At 38.6% G+C, this 19,001-nt stretch overlaps 4 protein-coding genes across 7 annotated transcripts in view; 2 read left to right on the top strand and 2 right to left on the bottom strand.

Moving 5' to 3' along the window:
* The window catches only part of kcnj21 (potassium inwardly rectifying channel subfamily J member 21), an 80,669-nt gene that overhangs the window by 20,020 nt on the left and 41,648 nt on the right, over positions 1 to 19,001 (top strand). The window lies entirely within an intron of this gene.
* On the bottom strand, positions 475 to 17,407 carry LOC141367291 (uncharacterized). 3 transcript variants are annotated; one of them, XM_073872410.1, is made up of 18 exons: positions 17,231 to 17,407; positions 16,190 to 16,422; positions 16,000 to 16,114; positions 15,816 to 15,905; positions 14,724 to 15,119; positions 14,468 to 14,572; positions 14,103 to 14,335; positions 13,837 to 14,015; positions 5,466 to 5,559; positions 5,147 to 5,382; positions 4,712 to 4,826; positions 3,795 to 3,912; positions 3,616 to 3,707; positions 3,096 to 3,213; positions 2,339 to 2,440; positions 2,101 to 2,273; positions 1,105 to 1,282; positions 475 to 801 (listed from the first exon to the last, which is right to left on the bottom strand). In XM_073872410.1, the coding sequence occupies exons 2-18, from the start codon at positions 16,259 to 16,261 to the stop codon at positions 593 to 595; spliced, it is 2,625 nt and encodes an 874-aa protein (XP_073728511.1). In that variant the 5' UTR covers positions 16,262 to 16,422; positions 17,231 to 17,407; the 3' UTR covers positions 475 to 592. The 3 variants fall into 3 exon arrangements, 2 of the variants coding, with proteins under 2 accessions (XP_073728511.1, XP_073728510.1); XM_073872409.1 differs by lacking the exon at positions 17,231 to 17,407 and having other exon boundaries at positions 16,190 to 16,770; XR_012371612.1 differs by lacking the exons at positions 475 to 801; positions 1,105 to 1,282; positions 17,231 to 17,407 and having other exon boundaries at positions 2,134 to 2,273; positions 2,339 to 2,438; positions 16,190 to 16,785.
* Positions 7,162 to 9,282, top strand: LOC129433414 (uncharacterized). Its single transcript, XM_055192016.2, has 2 exons — positions 7,162 to 8,051; positions 8,269 to 9,282. The coding sequence occupies exons 1-2, from the start codon at positions 7,323 to 7,325 to the stop codon at positions 9,019 to 9,021; spliced, it is 1,482 nt and encodes a 493-aa protein (XP_055047991.1). The 5' UTR covers positions 7,162 to 7,322; the 3' UTR covers positions 9,022 to 9,282.
* On the bottom strand, positions 9,364 to 13,152 carry LOC129419320 (uncharacterized). Of its 2 annotated transcripts, none has more exons than XM_055174440.2 (4): positions 12,202 to 13,152; positions 11,571 to 11,765; positions 10,872 to 10,957; positions 9,364 to 10,762 (listed from the first exon to the last, which is right to left on the bottom strand). In XM_055174440.2, the coding sequence occupies exons 1-4, from the start codon at positions 12,232 to 12,234 to the stop codon at positions 9,808 to 9,810; spliced, it is 1,269 nt and encodes a 422-aa protein (XP_055030415.1). In that variant the 5' UTR covers positions 12,235 to 13,152; the 3' UTR covers positions 9,364 to 9,807. The 2 variants fall into 2 exon arrangements, with proteins under 2 accessions (XP_055030415.1, XP_055030414.1); XM_055174439.2 differs by having other exon boundaries at positions 12,918 to 13,152.

The raw sequence follows: 19,001 nt of genomic DNA, 5'->3' as shown, positions 1-19,001 counted from the left end.
TAAGGGCATATATATTGTTATTTTGCACCATGATCTATTACAATATATAAAATATAAAGACATTGTATTCCACAAATTCTTAATGAGTACATAAGTATTTTGTATTTTCATGATCACTATAGTAGTTAATGTAACATGTGAAAATTTGGCTTTAGAAGAATAAAAATATAAAACTTAAGATTAAATATTAAATATGTCTATACAAATTAATATGAAATATATTACCTTTAGAACCAAAATGTGAATATAAATATGTATTCAATATGCAATAAATAACATATGTAACAGTTATACTGCAACATACTGCCCAATGTAAAATCTGAAATATGAAAGGATCAAAGTAAGCAGGCTTTGCTTGCTGTGTCTCTGTCACAATAGTGACAGATGCTCATGGCTAATGTAGAGCCTTCTGATATCCAAATTTGAGGAAAATGAGAACATGTTGGTGTAAGAAAAAACAACAAACACAGTAGCTCATGTTTAGAATGACTTTTACTTATTATTTTGTTTAATAAATCTGAAAAATATTTAAATAAATTGCAAAGAATCAAAGAGTGCTTCCAATGTTTGCGGCTTTAAAATGTAAAATTCTTTAAAATTCATCTTCAGAAAATTCTGAGCTGCTGTTGTCCTCAATCTCCTCTTCAGCATCTTCCTGCAGCATGAAGAAGGAAGGGTCTGTGTTGACACTGCCATAGGTGCTGGCGACTGCTGCAAGTTTTTGCTGCAGAATGTGCCGCTTGTGTAAGATACAGCAGTGCAGCCCCCTGTGTCCCTCTTCAGTCAGCTCTCTTGGTGGATCTAAAGTAAAAAGTGAAGAAAACTGACATTGATAATCAAGCAGCATTTCAGGAACTATATAGTGGGGAAAATGCCCTGCAGTTTGAGTGCCCAACTCTGGTGTTTTACTGTTCATTAATGTGCAATAAATAAATAAATAGAAAAACAGCTAGCAAAACTTAAAAACTTTTTTTAAGAGGTGATTTAAAAATACTTTTAGATTTGAAGCAATATTTACAAGAAACAAATATCCTGCTGCTTACAGGCATTAACATATTTTGACATTATTAAAACAACAACAGCAACAACATTTATAATACATACTATGGATCTTGATGTCCTCTTTAATCTCCCGAAGGAAGGTGTCCAGTTGGTCCAATGTATTTTTAAGATGTTGATAATGCTGAGTCATCTCTTTCACTATTATTATCTTCTCCTCATCCATGCGCTTGGCCAGCATGACTTGGTCAAACAGCCGCCTCTTCAAGCGGAGACTAACCACTATTTTGTTTAAATAAAATTGGAAGGTAAAAAAAATTAAAACACATTCAATTTTTCAGCTTTATGCCTAGCACAGTGCTCTTCATTAATAATTTTGTGTGCCTTGATAATAATATTGATAAATAAACTTGTCCAACAAGGAAAATGTATAAGGGTAATAATCTAGATAATGCCCTATAAAATATCCTATCATCCCAAATTATAAATATAATTATGCAGCCAAAACACCCAAATGATAACAACTGAAGCAAAACACTACAATTTAACAAATAAAGTTAAAGAAATGCTAATAGCAGTATCAAGATGTGTGCTTTTCATTTAAGACATACTGTGTTGGCTGTAGGGCTGTGCAAAAAATCGACTGCGATTATCATGTGCGTGTCATCAGTAAAGCCGGTTCGGTGATTAGTATTAAATCGGCATCAGCTGCTTTCAGATGGAGCGGCATTTATTACACAGACCCATAGTTCACCGAGAAGCTAGGCAAAACTGGGTTCATAATCGAGGAAAATCGACTCCGATTATCTATGCGATTTTGCTTCTCGGTGAACTACGGGTCTGTGTAATAAATGCAGCTCCATCTGAAAGCAGCTGATGCCGATTTACTTCTAATCACTGAACCGGCTTTACTGATGACACGCGCATGATAATCGCAGTCGATTTTTTGCACAGCTCTAGTTGGCTGTGTTACATATTGCATGATGTAGGATATTAAATATTAGTGTTAGGATAAAAGTGTTAAATTGCTGACTGGTATTCATTGAATCAAACGAATTATGTGAATTAAAAAAAGCACAAAAATACAACAATACTAACCACATCTCCTTGTGCTTCCCAAGGCAGAATGAAATCATCAGAGAGACAGCATGCTGCTTCTGTGTCAATTTTCTCTTCACAGCCAGGAAGGGTGTTGTACTGCACTATCTTCTCTCGGAGTGTCTTTTTGAGCTCACCAAGTCTTCTCCGTTTGCGCTGCCTTGTTTGGTTGCTGTCTGTAAGGTTAAAAAAAGTGATTAGGAAAAAGAAAAAAAGCAAGCTGAGTAAAAGTACCAAATACCATTCTGTCGATACAGATCACGCTTCTTTCTTCGGATCGAATAAATGATCTCATCAATTTCTTTCTGGAGCTCTTCCTGGCTACCGGGAGTACTGTCTCTCTCTAGAAAAACAGAAATAGCCAAAGTAAACATTACAGAAAACATGGTATCACCACAGAAATGTAGCCAAATGTATGGAAAAAGTACCATATTTTCCGGACTACAAGTGTTTTTTTTCCATAGTTTGGCCGGTGCTGCGTCTTATAGTCAGGTGCGCCTTGTAAGTCAGAATGAATTAATTTGGACATATGAGAGGCAAGAGACAACATTACAGTCTACAGCCGCAATAGTCTGTTATATGATGCTCCTGTATTTATGTAATCTAATGAATTTAGTGATGTGGAATGACGAGCCTGCGAACTTGATGCATGCTGGCTTGTTCTGTTAATATCGCCTATTCAGCCTCTCAGGTATGCTCTGTATGCTATTGTTGATTGTCTAAATAACTGATAATGTCACGTTTAACGTACAGACACAGATTTAGCCTGCTGTTCTGTCTGCTATTGTTTAGTTGAATAACTCGTCTTTCCAGATTAAATGTCTGTTCTTCGGCTTGGATTTTGTGAAATAATTTTCTAAATAAATGCAACGTATAGTCTACTGCGACTAATATATGTTATTTCGTCTTCATGAAGCATTTTTAATTGATGCAACTCCGGAGCGACTTATAGTCTGGAAAATACGGAACCATTGTATACACTCGCAATTATGACATACCAGTTGCTGCCCATTGCTGCACCTCACACACCCACCGATCTGCATCCTCCTCAGAGATGTTTAACTCCTGCTTGAGACTCTCAAGATTGGCTGCTTCCATTTCAGCCCTCTGTGTAGTCTATTTAAAAAAATAAAAATTACTAGTATCACTACAAAATTAGTGAACACGGCCCCACACTACCAAAAATTATGCAGTCAAGATTTGGGAAATTCTCAGGGGTCAGCACAGCTAGAATGCAATGGCTGAGCCTTGCCCTAGAAGAATCACTTCCTTGATCATGGTGCTTTAAGTAAATGACAACAACATCTATAGTCAAAATTGATTTACTGCATCAAGTACCTACTGTCTTTTGACATATTTTTGAAACATCTTTGTACTATAAAAAATGTGAAGTTAATATTTGTAGGTAATCGACACCAGTTTAACGTCGGTAGACCATGTAATACAAATTTATGTCAAAACACCTCCAGGGCCCAGAAAACACCTCAGGACCTAAAACATACAGTGTAGCCTTCTTACTTTGACAAATCTTTTTGCCAGTGTCTTGTGAAGACTCTCCACCTTCCTATTGTTCCATGCCATGGCAAGCACAGTTATCATATCTGCTCTGCCTTTTAAAACAAAACAGATAAGAACAAATTAATTGTACAATCTAGTATTATGTGTCCAACACAAGGGTTATTTCTTTTTTAACCAACCTGACTTGGTCATGTACTTTGTAGTAAGAGCTGCCCTTGAAAGGAAACTATTGACCTGTTCCACCTCTTCACCGACAGTATTTCCTGCACCATCTTGGCTTCTACCACCCCACCTAACCTGCTCCAAAACATAAGATCAAGACATTTGTCATTAAAATCTTATTTATTAGTTGGTGTATCCTCAATGAATTTGGTGCCATTAGCAAATTTTATTATTTTAATGATCTTAGGTAGAATTATCATGAAAGCAAAGCTTTCATAACAGCAGTTGTGCAATTACAATTTTAACTGTAATGTTAATAATGTTTTAAAATTTCATCAGTGTTGTGTGTATATTACCCAAAACGCACACTAAATAAGTTATTTTAAACTTATCCTTGAGGATGTCTCACTGATATGACACACTTGATTTAACTCATCAGCTCATTAGTAGAGACTTGAATTGGACCTGAACTGGGTGTGTCAAAAAAGGGAGACATACTGCACAAAATGCAGAGCTGGGGGTCATCCAGGACAGGTTTGGCAACCACTGCAAGTATATCACTAATGTGCATAACCTTTTCTGAAACATGCATATTGAAAGACATAGAAATCCAGCAAATGTTTTTCTGATGCCGTAAGGATATGCTCCTGAAACATATTTCCCCAGTTCCACAGACAAGGCTTAAGCTAGTCTCAGACTAAAATGCATGTTTGAGTGGTTTTAATGGAAAGTAACTTGCGCTGACATATCTTAAAACATGTCAGAGTCATTGTTTTGTCTCAAGATGTACACCAGTAATGTTTTTACTTTTCTAGTGTACATTTATAGTGTAACTTAAATATCCTAATTGAACTAAGGCCTAATCGTGGCTTTGTCTAAGCCTTGTCTGTGAAACAGGTCCATTGTGACATAAACTTAACTCTGTACACTGTACCTCACATTTGCCAGTGTGGGCCTTAGCATGCATTACGGAGAGGAAAGGCTTCATCATGGTTAGTGGTTGGAGCTCAGGCAACTTCTCTGCCATCTTTTCCAAATAAGGCCAATACCTGTAATGGGAAAAACGCTTAGTTTATGAGGTGCGTGGCAAAAATGGTAAGGAGACAAACCAGGACCAATGTTACTACCCATGTACAATTCCTGTAAACAATCATGAACACCATGTAGTCATATGAATAGTAATATTGCATTATATCTGCAAGAAAATCTGTGGTAGATGTAAACTGATGAAACTGTACCCATATTAACCTTATATTAAGTCCATAATATATTAAATGTGTTCTTTTTAGCTAGACATGGTGTTTTTCTCATGCATGGCATAGATTACTAACTGTAAGACATTAGTTGTTATTTGGCAATGGCTATCTACTTGCAAGCAATGTCCATACAGAAGAATGTCACATTTGCAGCTTGTGCCAGTTCCTTCTGCAGGAACATTGGATAGGCATATATTTCACCACGATAGTGATTCAAGCCTTGCAGCAAGATTCCATGTCTGCACACTGCTATTTCAAGGCCCTCTTCATCCACCTTGGCCCGGGATTTCTGTGATGTTTCTCTGCCTGCTGTAAATGTTGCTGGCCCACAGACATCATGACCTGTCCTCTGAAAGTAAAAACAATATGGTACATGTAATACCAGGACAAGTTTTTAAAAGCTAAGGTTAATAGAGTTGAATAAATCCTTACACTACACATCTGGCCTCTTATTTGCTCAACAAAGGCAGATACTTTGGCATCTTGTGCGATGAACAGTCCATCAAAAAGAGGTGGTTCGTCTGTCCTGTTAAATAAGAAATTTTTCATCAACAACACAATTAAATAATCATAAATGTTGCATTTACCTTAATTAATATGAAATTTAACCAGAAACGTGCCACGCATTTTAATCAGTATTAATTTGATCTGAACACTGTGTTTAGGGTATCAGCTTTAATTTGTCCTATGGCATGAACTTGTGCAAGAAGTTAAAAACATACTGTATCAAGTACAAAAATAAATAACATTGTTAAAGTTTTAGTATATGTCTTAAGGCTACAGAAGGGAGACAAAACATAGGTGTGATTGGCAAAGGACAAAAAAGCAGGAAAATATACGGCACACCTACCATGACGTGGCGACACACACACACACACACACACACACACACACACACACACACACACACACACACACACACACACACACACACACACTTATATAAAATGAAATACAGTTGAAATATAATTTGGGCTCAAAGTTGATCGATCTGAGTGGCCAATCGTCAATCTGCGTGGGCAAGTGCCACCCTGACCATTATGTAGCCTTGCCACTGCTTCAGACTGAACAAAATCATTTTGTGCATTTAAAGGTAAATACAACAATGTGGTGCATTTTGAGAGTAAAAATAAGTGACTACATCTATGAGGATTTTTATGTTCTTGTAAACAAATTTATGCCCTTTTAGTAAAATCTTTGGTTGCCTATTGTAATAATAATAAGGCACACAAGCCACATAAACATATGATAAATGAGATTCGCCATTGGTCAAAACATGTTTTATGTTTATAGAATAATTAGTGGAGGCATTTAATACAGATTAATTATTGATTACAACATTTGTTACTTTATTCAAATGTTGTGACTTTCTGGAAAGGCAGTCAAGTGCATTTGTCTTTTGCATAGTTCTTTTGGCAAAGCATCTAACAGTCAAAGCTACGCGTTTCACACACCAGATCCATGAATGTTTGTGCTTGTCATTATATTATTCTGTAATCGCAAGCGTTACTGCCAGATTCACAAACCATTAAGAGGAGCAAACGTATGCGTGTGTTCGTCAGGATGACATTGGATCTGATTCACGTATATGCGCGCGTTAACGTATGTGATTACAGTATAATATAATGCAAGCAAACTTTTTGACAAAAACGCAGCTTTATATTGATATCGCGAGACCGCATTTCACCTCGACGAGAAATCTGTTATTTACATTACTGGCATAGCCTGATTTGAAACGGACAGTTTTGTCAAAGCAGCAAACACCTGGTTCTCTTAATTTCTTCCCAGCGCCACTAATTTAAGTCCTTTATCAATTAGGTCGTCTTACCTAGGCTTCATAAACTAACTCTTCATCCTGCTGACTCACATAAACTTATGACTTCACCGCGGCCGCGCGGCATCTGTAGCTGAGCTGGACCTCAGCCGCACCTCAAAGACCCCTCCCTATTCTACTTCTGATTGGCTAGTTTGTTAGTTTGGTTGAGAGTGAAAGACGTGTTTCTCTCATACCATTTGTAGGCGAACGCATGATTTTTTTTTAATTCGCAGCCAACAACACACACCGGAGATCGGACTGCAGGCTCTGTGAACTCTGCTTTGAATGAAGTTCCATCGTGACAAATAAATAGATTATTCGCTCTGTGCACAATATGGCGACCACTGACGTTTCTAACTTGACTGTGTGGGCCAGTACTTCCGGTGAAAACTTCCGGTGATCTGAGAGTGAGAGCGGGAGACAGAGACAACAGTGAATGAGATCAACAAACTGGATGACTAGATGTTTTTATTATGAGTGTTTTTAGAATTAAAGAGAGGCGACTTGCCTTTCAGAGAGTTACAGGCTCAACACTTCATTGTTGTGTGCCATTATGTACCGTTTCGTCAAACTACAACAAAGTAATCAGCTTTCATGCATTCCCCGTTGATGCTGCGGTACGGGCTAAGTGGATGCAAAATATCCGGAGGGATGACTTCAACCCGACCCAAAACACCCGGGTCTGTAGTCGGCATTTTAAGCAGACTGATTTAAATGTGACTGCCGGGGGGTTGAGGAGGCTGAAGAAGGGAGCCGTACCAGTTTACTTTTCGTGGAATGGGTACAAACTACCTGCGCCCCGACCGAGCGTCTGGGAACGGCGTCCGCGGGCCGAGAGTCCCGCACCAGAGTCAGACTCGGACTCGGAGATGGATACCGAAATGGCCATAGATCATGACTACTGTGTAGTCCCTGAAACAGGAGCGAGGGCGAGTAATTTGGCAGACGAGAATGAAGCCCTACGTCGCCAGATCAGAGAGCTACAACAGCAGTTAGAAGCCCAGAAACTTCGCCAGCGTTTTGGGATAGATCGCCTGTCTACATCAGATGAGAACATGCGCTTTTATACCAGGTTTGCGTCCTACAAGAGTTTCATGGCATTTTGGAAATTAATTGAACCTGCTGTGATCCACAAGATGGTGCGCATAACCAGTGCCAAGACAGCTTCTGCCAGCATCAGCACAGTCCATCACCCAACAACGGTAGGTAACATGACGTGCATACAGTTGTTGGCTTAATGTTACTGAAATTAGATTTAAAATATTTTGTAATTGCCCCTGTTGGTTTGTGGAGTTAACTACATCTAACTAAAAAGTAAAAGCCAGCCAGCTGATGTTGGTATTATTTTCTGATGTAGGCTATACTTAGTAATAGCAATGTCAAGGTAACTAAACAGACTTTTGTTTTTTATCTGAACAGAAACTGAGACCCATTGATGAGTTGCTGCTGTTCCTGATGTATCTGTCAGTGGGTTTTCCTCTCAATGACCTTGCAGAGAGGTTCAGCATTCACCGCACTACTGCAAGTCGGATCATCTCCACATGGACTCATTTTCTGTACTGCCTGCTGGGAAGCCAGCGCCTTTGGATTCCTCCAGAGGTAGTGAGAGCTCACCTCCCACCTGAGTTTGCAGATTTTTCAGATACACAGGTAGTCCTCGATTGTACAGAGATATTCTGTCAGACGCCATCCTCTCTGCTCCTTCAAACTGAGGTGTTTTCTACCTACAAATCGCACACAACATTCAAGGCTATGATTGGCATGGCACCCCACGGTGCTGTCACTTTTGTGTCTGGGCTATATGCAGGCTCTATGAGTGATCGCGAGATCTTTAAGCTGTCTGGGATTATAAAGCTTTTAAAGCCAGGTATGGCGATCATGGTGGACAAAGGTTTTGTTGTGGACAACCTTGCTCCTTGTAAGGTGTACCGGCCTGCCTTTCTCAGCAACAAACGACAAATGAGTCGAGAGGATGTCAGACAAACACAGTCAATTGCACGTCTGAGAGTGCATGTGGAGAGGTGCATAAGGAGAGTGAAAGAAAACAAACTGTTTGACAAGGACATACCACTGTCTATATGCGGGAACATTGATGAATTGTTCAGTGTGGCCTGCTTCCTGGTCAGTTATCAGAATGGGCCGTTAGTGAAGGCATGGGCAACTCCCCAATGAGTTAAATTGGTAATTTTGATATTAATAAATCGTTTAGTCTTAAATAGTGTTTAAATTGTATGATGTTTTCTCTCTTAATTTTTACTACTTTCGGTTATCTTTTGATATTTTATTATTAGTGTTCAAAATGTATTGTACGTGGACGTTTTGTTTGATATGTTGTGCAGCACTTTGGTCAGCATTTATGCTGTTTTAAAGGGCTACAGTATATAAATAAACTTGACCTTGATCTTAAAGATCTATCTTGCTTATTAAAAACAATTCTTTGTGTCATTGCCTTCATTACATTAGCTTTGGATTTTTACTGATGACTTGAAATCAAATAAAAACACACACCACAGATGACATTAGATGTAGAATTTAATAAGAACATATTGAATAACACTTATACAACGATCTAATATTAACAATTAGGGACGCAAAACGATTAATTACATCCAAAATAAAAGTTTGTATTTACATAATAAATGTGTGTGTACTGTGTATAATTACTTTGTTTTTAAATGCACATACGTGCATGTATACATTTAAGAGAAATGTATTTACATATAAAATATATAATATAAATTACATATAAATGCAGTAATATGCACATGCTGCTGATAATAATATAGTTATTGCAAATAATATGCAAGCATATGTGTGTGTTTTATAGATAAAATAATTATACACATTACACACACACATTTATTATGTAAATACAAACTTCCATTCTGGATGTGATCAATCGTTTTACAGCTAATCACAAAACTTTTACACCAGGCTGAACCATTAATGTTTTAAAGATCAGATCAGGTAATGATAGAAAAAGAAAAAATCCCCCCTCTCCCTTATAACCCTAGCAACCTCTGCATCTGTATAAATTCTTTGTACAAAAAGGTCCTCCTCTGCAAAAACCACAAAATCACACCACTGCATTCCAGTGATAAGCAGTTGGCCTTGCACCTGCCAATAGTAGCTGTGGCTTGGCTTCAGACGCAAGGCGCCACTCTGCATGTGCAGGCAACCAGAGTCAACATAGCTCTTCAAGTTGGGGCATTTCACCTCCACCAGCCCGAACGGTGGTGCCTCCGTTCGATCAAAAACGACACCATCTGGAGAGGATCCGAGCCAGGGAGCATCTGGATGGATGACAAATCCTGATGGCCAGTAGTTGACGTTTTTAATGCGGGCATATTGCTGAATAGCTTCTGGCTCCAGTGCCAGCCCCCTCTTCATCAAGGCTGTCTGAACCCCACCTTTGCGGATGCGTTCTGCAAGGTTCTCTGCAGAGCTGTGACCTCGGACATGGCACACCTCACGGAACCTGGATGAAGTGATCCTCATCTTCCTCAGGCTGTGCCACTCTGCGCTGCCACTCTGTTCTCTCGTAGCCATCTCGATGGATCTTGCCATGTCAAAAGTAATGTTAAGGGACATTACATTAAGGTGTTGTTGGTGAGTGCACACAAAGGAACATGTGGTTGGGTCCAGCCTGTGACCATCTAACGGCAGGGGTGGTGGAGGGGGTGCGTCTGGGTGGTGGATGATTACCCTACTCACTGGCAATGGGTGCTGATATGAAATGGGGCTCCCTTCTTGAACGGTCCCAAAGGTTGAATCAACAAGAGGGACATCACTGCTTATCGAGAGTGTAGTGATTAGCGGAGCAAGTTCTGCCGCGAAGTCCTGGTATGCCTCGTCAACCTTCAGGGAATCTGGGTCTGGCAAGTCACCCCGCACTGCTTTGTAGCGCTTGCTCCTTTGAAAACAGTTATGTCATAATTATAAAAAAAGAAATAATAACTCTTAAAACAACAAGAATCTGACAATGACTGCAGAATAGATTATTATTTGAGAGTGAATATTACCTTACACCATCAGCAGCTGTGTACTGTCTTGACTTGGGTTTGGTTGAGATGAATACCATGTTACCCACTCTGCCTGGTTTCACACCCTATCAAGTAAACAAACAAATAAACAAATAAAACTTAAGGACAGTTGGTTAGCCCCCATAACATACCATCACACGTAGGGGTGTGTCATATCATACCGTCCACGATAATAAGGGTATAATTTTTTACATATAAATGACACAGCGACACACTGACGTATGGCACATTTATGTTCCCTAGTGCGCTCATCAACAACACCATTCTGCAGTACGTTAGCCTCCGATGATGATTTAGTACCTAAAAAGGGAGCTACATCACACAGACTCTTATGTATAAAAGGCATGTGACAGTGTGACAGACAGATTGAAATCAAGCTTCCTTGTGTTGTGTAAACTCTTAACAACAACAATACCCCATAGTAAAAACGCAATGGCAGAGCAAACATTTAGGTGAGATAAATGTAATAAGAAAAAAATATTCTATATCGTCATAAATATAATTTTTGCAATATTGTTGAAATATAGCAATATAATTAACCCTGTAATAGATTTGGTAATGATGCGCTTGTTTTGTCTTCATTGTGCTTTTTAAACAAGGTTGTAGAACTTATATCCAATTTCAAAAAAAAAATATATATATATATATATATATTAGCCTAAGTTCTTAAGTACTTACCAATCTTCGTGGTTTATGCCATCGCTGCTCAGTTTCTGTGCAGCTGAGGACAGGTGGTACTGCTTTTAGTTGTAGCGTAGAGTATTTTGTGGTCTGATACAGTAGTGCAACACTGTGGTTGCAGAGAGCGGTTCCAGCCACACAGGAGCACTCAGCCACCGCTATTTGAATCGGTGAGCTGTCCTCAAAAGTAATCTATGAATAAAACATGATTTTAGCAAATAGTAGAGGTATGATTCATAAGGCTACCAGAACAACTAGAACAAATAAGACAGCCTCAATAATCTTAAAAGATTTTCTGTTGTATTAAAATACAGTTGTTACTTAGAACAAATGAACAGTGTTAGTAAAACATTGAACAGGTTAGTATAGCCTAGATTGAGGGTACAAAATCAACGCTTACCTCACACTGACTAATGTACCCATCATGAACAGGCCTACTTATGCTCCAAAGAACGGGAGCAGTAACAACCAGTTTCTGGGGTGTCCATGAAAGTATAGTTCAGGTTTAAATCAAATAAACAGACTTAAGTTTTCTTATTGATATTCTACATCCACATCACCAACTATAGCCACAAAAATACCCCAGAATCTGACTTGAACTGGTTAAACACATGTTTTGTCACCCTACTCTGAGGTCGTGAGGCTTCTCATGCTTCCTCATGGACCTATAACATACAGCCCTGACGGTCACCCTCCCTGCAGGGTCTTTGTTTGAAACTGTGGGAATTTAGCATCATTCATGTAATGTTAGACATATAGACCAATACTTACTATAGCTGCAAAAGAAGCACGAAACAGAACTGTATTCTGCCGTACTGTCTGTGCGCACGACACTGGTGCGTGTCTTTCTGTGTGTGTGTGTGTGTGTGTGTGTGTGTGTGTGTGTGTGTGTGTGTGTGTGTGTGTGTGTGTGTGTGTGTGTGTGTGTGTGTGTGTGTGTGTGTGTGTGTGTGTCACAGTCAGGGCATTTACATGATATGATTAAGCGTGCAGCACTAACATAAACCAAAAAGAAATACTCAGACCTGTCAAATAAATAAACGGCTCAAATAGACAAATAAATAGACAGCTGTCTAAACTTAGCGATAGATTATGTTTTCTCTACGCCCGGTTGAATCGTTTGTTTTGGTTCTGGAAAGTTAGCGCTTTTTCAGGGTGCTGCGTTTTTGTTTTGGTCGTATCGTATGCACCTCAACCAAAAATAAAACGTTTAAAAACAATTGTTAATTCTACAAATCTAAAATCTGTACAGGACAACTGACCTAAATGTTAACTACATAGCTACTGCTACCTAGTTAGTGATACAACAATGTGAACGTGTTTTGCTGTCAGTTTCAAACTTACCTTCATAGTTGTCAATAAAACTTGAAAGGTACATCTTGTACCCCTTTTCCCGTTTACTCCGGGGGGCAGAGCATCCATTTCGGACGAGTCTGTGGACGTCTGATATAGTAATTTTTGGCAGGTCTTGGAGACATCTGGTGTAAAACATCGCCATCTTGCCGGAAGTGCTCACCCACACAGTCGAGGTGCGGAAGTAGAACGGAAGTAGAGTCGTGCACGGAGCCAATTGCGGAGTGATATGCGGTTATTTATAACGGTGCCTTGCAACCCCCCCCCCCCCCCACACACACACGCAAAAAATTGGATTTGCATGATTCACGAAAGCCTCATTTTCAGGTCGGAAAAGCCGGAATTCCGGATTTATCCGGAAGAATCACACCCCTGACAAAAGTTATTAAACAATGTACAATATTATTGTCATAGAACTCTAATGTTACAAGCAAAGAGTATTTAAGATGTACCAATTTGGATACAAATTATTTGAATATTAAGCAAGCAATCATGCAATTTACACATTTTGTTATTTCTGAACTTTAAATATAAGTGTACTTTTATCACTTTTTTAACAACAAACTCAAAATTGTTTTTATGATGCTAAGAGCCAACATTTTTATATTAAAGAAATATGTTCATATGCCAGGACATGACTGAAATTGTATGTATGTAGAAACTTACATGTTATAGCAATAAGGTGCAGCATAGTTTCTCTATAAATAACTATCAAGTCCATCCAACCAATAGCTATACTTGTTTTTCTTTAGAGGGTCATGGCATGGGGGGTCTAGAGCCGTGAGTTGCCGCATGGACAGTCTGTCACTGTATTTCTTGGCTAAACCAAAAGACTAAAAAAGACTAAAAAAGTGCACAAGTGTGCCATCCTATATCTTAATTGTAAACGATAATAAAAAATTCCACTGACCCTTTGGATTTCTTGAATCTGTAATGTTTTCTATTGCCGTCTGCAGATATAGCCAGCATGTCTGGTGTGCATGCTGGGCATTTAAAAGGCTCCATCAAGCACAGATCTTCCTTTTTATAACTGCAGAAGGCAAACTCCCGAAAAACTCTATTAAACGTATTGCCACAAATACTACCCATCTGGAAAAAAAAATGGAACAGTTTTGGTTAATAAAAGATTTTAAAGTCTGAAATTTAAGAAACATTCTAAATGAAAACAGCCCTTACCCGACCAGTGGAAAGAGATCGATGCTCAAGCATTTTGAGGAATGCTTGTTGGGATAAGGATGGGCTAGCTAACTTCATCTGCTCGAATGATGTGAACACATCAAACTTAAACAGCATTTGGCAGCTGGTGGTTGCTGGCCAATATCTAAATTTAAGCAAGTCACCAATTCCAGGAGTCCATTTAGTAGAACACAGTGGACAGCATACACTAGGCAGGCACAGGTTGTAAGGACCTTAAAACAAACATGTGTTAACCATTTGACCAGTATTTGTACAGCACAGGACAACATAATAATAGTAATCAATTATTATGCTTAACTTCATCTAGTGGGATATAAAATGTAGAAGGAAGTGAAAAGACATACCATTGATTGTCACCAAGACAGTCTGCTTTCCTGGGGTGATTATGAGGTCTTGGTTTGGACCGCAGGAGCAGATTTGCAGTGGCGGAAGAATTGGAAGCATACACACTGCAGTAATATCAGTAATGCCTACACATTTACTAAACAAATAAAAAAACAGATAAAGGAAACAGCAGACAGAGCTTTTATAGTACCACTGTACATGAAGTGAACATTATGAAAACACGGTAAGAGGACATACTAAATTATCTGAACATACCTTGTTCACTGAGGTGATACTGGTCACCACAAACCACCACAAAGGATGTTGGTGGAATAGGATTAAAAAACCCATCAAACATAACTTCTCTGTTATGCAAAACATTTTTTCTGTGGATCTCTGTGTCGCATGTGGAACAGAAAAACTGAATTCCCGAGGGAACACAGTCCAAGCACCGGACAACAGCATCAGTCATCTTGCATTGTTGACAGCAATGCTGGTTTACAGTCTCTGCAGTCAACATGCAATTTAAAATTTCTGGCATCGCAGCCTTGAATTTTTTTTCAGAGATAGCCTGTCTTTTTGTCCACGCAGACATGGTGGTTGTGTCTTCTTCCACCGATGCAGTGACAGTGACTGAATTTACCAGGTCTTTTAGTCTCTGAAGATGTTGATCTAAATTAATAATAAAAAAGATACTAATAATAATGATAATAATAAGATAAAAAAGGTTCATCAATGCACTGTAAACTAACATGAACAAACAAAGAACAACTGTATTTTCATTAGCTAATGTTAAGAAAACATTAGTGTATACAGAAACTGTGCGTTCACACCGCACAGGCGAAAGCATCAAAGTGGCCAGAAGTCATTCATTTTTTAATGAGAGTGGCGACAAGCTCCGGCACGGCGCGTCATGTACAGGGTGAGCATCAAGGAGAGTTGAAATCAGCTCAACTTTATGGTAATGAGCTATGACACGGTTTGGCGGCAACAAATCGGAAGGCGGAAACCTTCGGCAGCAACTAATCCGATGGCAGAAACCTCTGCTTGAGAGGATTCCAGAGAATGCATTCGAGCATCAGAGCGTCCACAGTTTTTCTATAGCGTCGTTGACAGGGCAGCCGGAGCTTTTTTTGACGCTCTCGCCGGTGTAAACGCACAGTAACAAATGTATTGCACATGGTTAGTTCTAGTTTAAGTAATGAAACTTATAGTAAAGTTTTACTGCAATTTCTTATATGGCTTTATCACTTCATGTGCATTACGGAAATGGTCACTACATACATTTTGACACTTTCCTAATTTTGAAGTTTTTACATTTAAATATTAAGGCTGATATTATTTAGGCTTTCAATTCAATATGCTTACCAAGATTTGGGACCTCCTGTTGAATTTCATTCACCTCCTCAACTTCAGAGAGCTCCTCAACTTCTGAAACCTTAGTGCCAGAGGGTTTCACTGCAAACACAAAATACAATGCTATAGAAAACATTACTTCTGACCAGAAGCATAAACACTTGTAGACAACAGCATGCATGTACAATTTACTGACCAGATCGATTCTTCATAATCCTAACACGTTGTGGTAGGATGTTCCCATGCTGGTCTCTCTTCCTCCACGAAACATTGGAGACTTTAGGTCCCTTTTGCTTTCTTTTCTTTTTGGTCTGAAAGTAAAAACTAAATGAGGGAGACATAAGGAGAGCTATTTTCTTAGGAAAATAATGTATGAAAAGTATTACATTTGTGGTTTCAAACTCATCTGCCAAGGTTTTTGCTGCTTCCAGCCATTGTCTGAATGCCTCAGATGCCATTTGCCGATTTTTTAAAGATAAATAACGAAAGGATAAAGGTATGAAGAAATACAAATAGGGAGAGAGATAAACACAAGAAAAAGGAGAGAAACAGAGAGAGGCTCTTAAAAGAACCGTTTGATTTGTAAAATATTTCACTGATAAAGGATGGGTACAAAAACCTGAAAACAAAGAGATGAGATGATTAGTTATACTATCATTCAACTTGTTTCTGAAAGTTACATTTAGATATATACAAAGTAAATGACTAAAACGGGAATTAAACAGGGTCAAAGGGGAATAAGCAGAGTGTCTACACAAGCTCCAAGTGCACCAATCAAAACAACTACACATACTGGTCCATGCCAAACTGTGCCTGTAAATCTGAATTTACTAATGAATATTGTTTATTGTCTTTGACTATAGTCTAAAATAGGCTATAATAATGAACCTGATTTTGTAATTAATTCATCTGTGATGTTTTAATTCTTTAAAATGTAATATTCCAGGTTGAATTGATACCCTGAATTTAAATAATTTAGACAGCTGCTAAACTGTTATGCCCTGAAAATATTATTATATAATGCTGAAAATACCTTCGGGATACTGAAATTTATTGTGGCAATATGACAGACATTGCAGTAACGTTACACGACATAGAACTCGGTAACGTTACATATACATAATTCAAACTTTATTTTAGTTATAAATTAACCGTATAAGTTAGGGTAGGCACCATAAAGAATCGTGTTTTGCTTGTTAATTAAGAAGCCGGATTTTGCATCTGAGGTAGCTAAGTTAGCAGCACCTGCAAGATAACGTTACTGTAGGTAGCAAAGTAATAACGGGCTAGCTTCTTAATGGGTAAAATGTTATTCTCAACAGACTTGTAATTAAAACGCCAAGATGCACTTGCTTAGCTCCACATGAATTGCAAACTATCAACACGACTACAAATACATATTTTAAAAAACAACACAGACATTTTACCTTCGTCCGTCAGAAAAACACCTAGCCACGCCTGCCTTCTTCTTCTTCTTCGTCGTCGTTTCCTTCAACTTCCTCTTGGTTCGTTTAATTATTTATTTTTATTATTTATTTTCATTCAGCGCAACTTGGAATAATTAAAATATAATATATAATATAAATACATTTGCGGCGCTGAATATATATATTCAGCGCCGCAAATGTAAAATGTATAATTATATTATATATTATATTTTCAATACGTTACAAATAATTATATGATATAACGTTAAACTGTATCCGTTTTTATTAGTTTTTTTAAATCTTTTTTTCTTACAAAAGGTTTATAATTTAATTAATCATTTGATGTGATAAGAGTTATTGATGTGGCTGATTTCTTTCCAAGATATTTAAAAACATCATAAAAACATATATAACTTTTAATTACACAACTTCTCCTGTATTATAATCTTGATTAAATACGATTATAAAACGAATAGTATTTTGATTGGTAATGACAGTCAAACGCCATTTCATGACAAACGAAACTGTCGTTATTTAAAGGGATACTAGAGGGCGCCCTAACTTTAAAACGTAACAGTAGGTCGTTTTAAGCGGCTTGCACATACGACATACTGGGTCGTATTTTGGAGGAGGACAGTCTCAAAATAAAAGGGGCAACACAAGATGTGTTAAAACAACACATTGTGTTGTTCCAAAAATAACACAGAGATGTGTTAAATTAAGGACAACACACTAGATGTGTTGTCCTTAACTAGACACAAGATGTGTTAATTTAACACATTCATTTTAAGAGTGTAGCCGTTGTTCCCTGAGAAGGGAATGAGACGCTGCGTCTCCCTTGCCATACTTCCTGCGTCCCTGTAACGCCGTCTTTGGCAATATTTCAGATAGCGATACTTCCTGGCTCCCGCGTCACCCTGGCTGCGTCCGAAACCGCATACTGTATAATAGGTAATGAATAAGCTGAAGTACCTACTTACTTGCCGTTAAAACAGTAGGTACTGTATAGTATGAATCCTGGTAGTATGAATGAGATTCGGACGTACTACATCCGCCATGTTGCTATATTATGTGACATATGTCGTCATCACGTCATGTCATTTCAGCGCGAAAACACAATAACAGCCGCATGCCTCTTCTTCTTCGTTGGATAACTCCTCTCCCAGGGCATCATGGGATAGTGAAGTGTCCATCGTATGCACACCACAAAATCTAACCGGAAGTAGTAGGTCATCCGGGTACTTTTCGCATACTGTTTTTCAAATACTATGTATTCGGACATACTACTCGCCTCACCTACTGCTTTTCGCGTACTATATAGTATGAAGTAGGCGGTTTCGGACGCAGCACCTGTCTTTGTCGTTAACCCTCACCATTGGTTGAATTTGATATACACATTCAGACACACTTACCCCTGGGGGGCCCCCAAAGTGTCACCGCAGTGACGCAGCACCAGTTCCTTCAAAGGGGGACTGTAAAAATGTATCTTAAAATGTAACCTTGCTCTCACTTGAAATGTGTTCCCACATTTAGTCCTTGAATTCAAGGGTATTGGACCTGGAAAGTCCTTGAAAGGTCCTTGAATTTGATGTTAACTAATGCCGAGTTCAGACTGCACGGTTTTAGCCCTGTTTGACTCGCCGACAGGTTTTGAGAAATCACAGACAAATGTCCGATATCACAGGCAAATCGATGCTCATGCACGCGAGTGACAATCACACAGTGTGAATTATAAAAGACGCGTTCTGAGAGGATCGCCGACGAGTCGCCG

This window comes from Misgurnus anguillicaudatus, chromosome 10 (assembly GCF_027580225.2).
Source record: "Misgurnus anguillicaudatus chromosome 10, ASM2758022v2, whole genome shotgun sequence".
Taxonomy (NCBI): Eukaryota; Metazoa; Chordata; class Actinopteri; order Cypriniformes; family Cobitidae; genus Misgurnus; species Misgurnus anguillicaudatus.
This window is presented reverse-complemented; position numbering and strand designations above follow the sequence as displayed.

Bases quoted from the DNA above. Each gene is read 5' to 3' on its own strand.
- LOC129433414 (XM_055192016.2), top strand. From the start codon at position 7,323: ATGAGTGTTTTTAGAATTAAAGAGAGGCGACTTGCCTTTCAGAGAGTT. The intron at 8,052-8,268 runs GTAGGTAACATG...TTATCTGAACAG, and splicing joins CAGTCCATCACCCAACAACG to AAACTGAGACCCATTGATGA.
- LOC129419320 (XM_055174439.2), bottom strand. From the start codon at position 12,995: ATGGATGCTCTGCCCCCCGGAGTAAACGGGAAAAGGGGTACAAGATGT. The intron at 11,766-12,917 runs GTAAGTTTGAAA...TTTTATTCATAG, and splicing joins TTTTATTGACAACTATGAAG to ATTACTTTTGAGGACAGCTC. The intron at 10,763-10,871 runs GTAATATTCACT...CTGTTTTCAAAG, and splicing joins ACAGCTGCTGATGGTGTAAG to GAGCAAGCGCTACAAAGCAG.
- LOC141367291 (XM_073872409.1), bottom strand. From the start codon at position 16,594: ATGTGTAGTTGTTTTGATTGGTGCACTTGGAGCTTGTGTAGACACTCT. The intron at 16,115-16,189 runs GTAATACTTTTC...TTTTACTTTCAG, and splicing joins ATGAGTTTGAAACCACAAAT to ACCAAAAAGAAAAGAAAGCA. The intron at 5,383-5,465 runs GTAAGGATTTAT...TTTTACTTTCAG, and splicing joins TAAGAGGCCAGATGTGTAGT to AGGACAGGTCATGATGTCTG.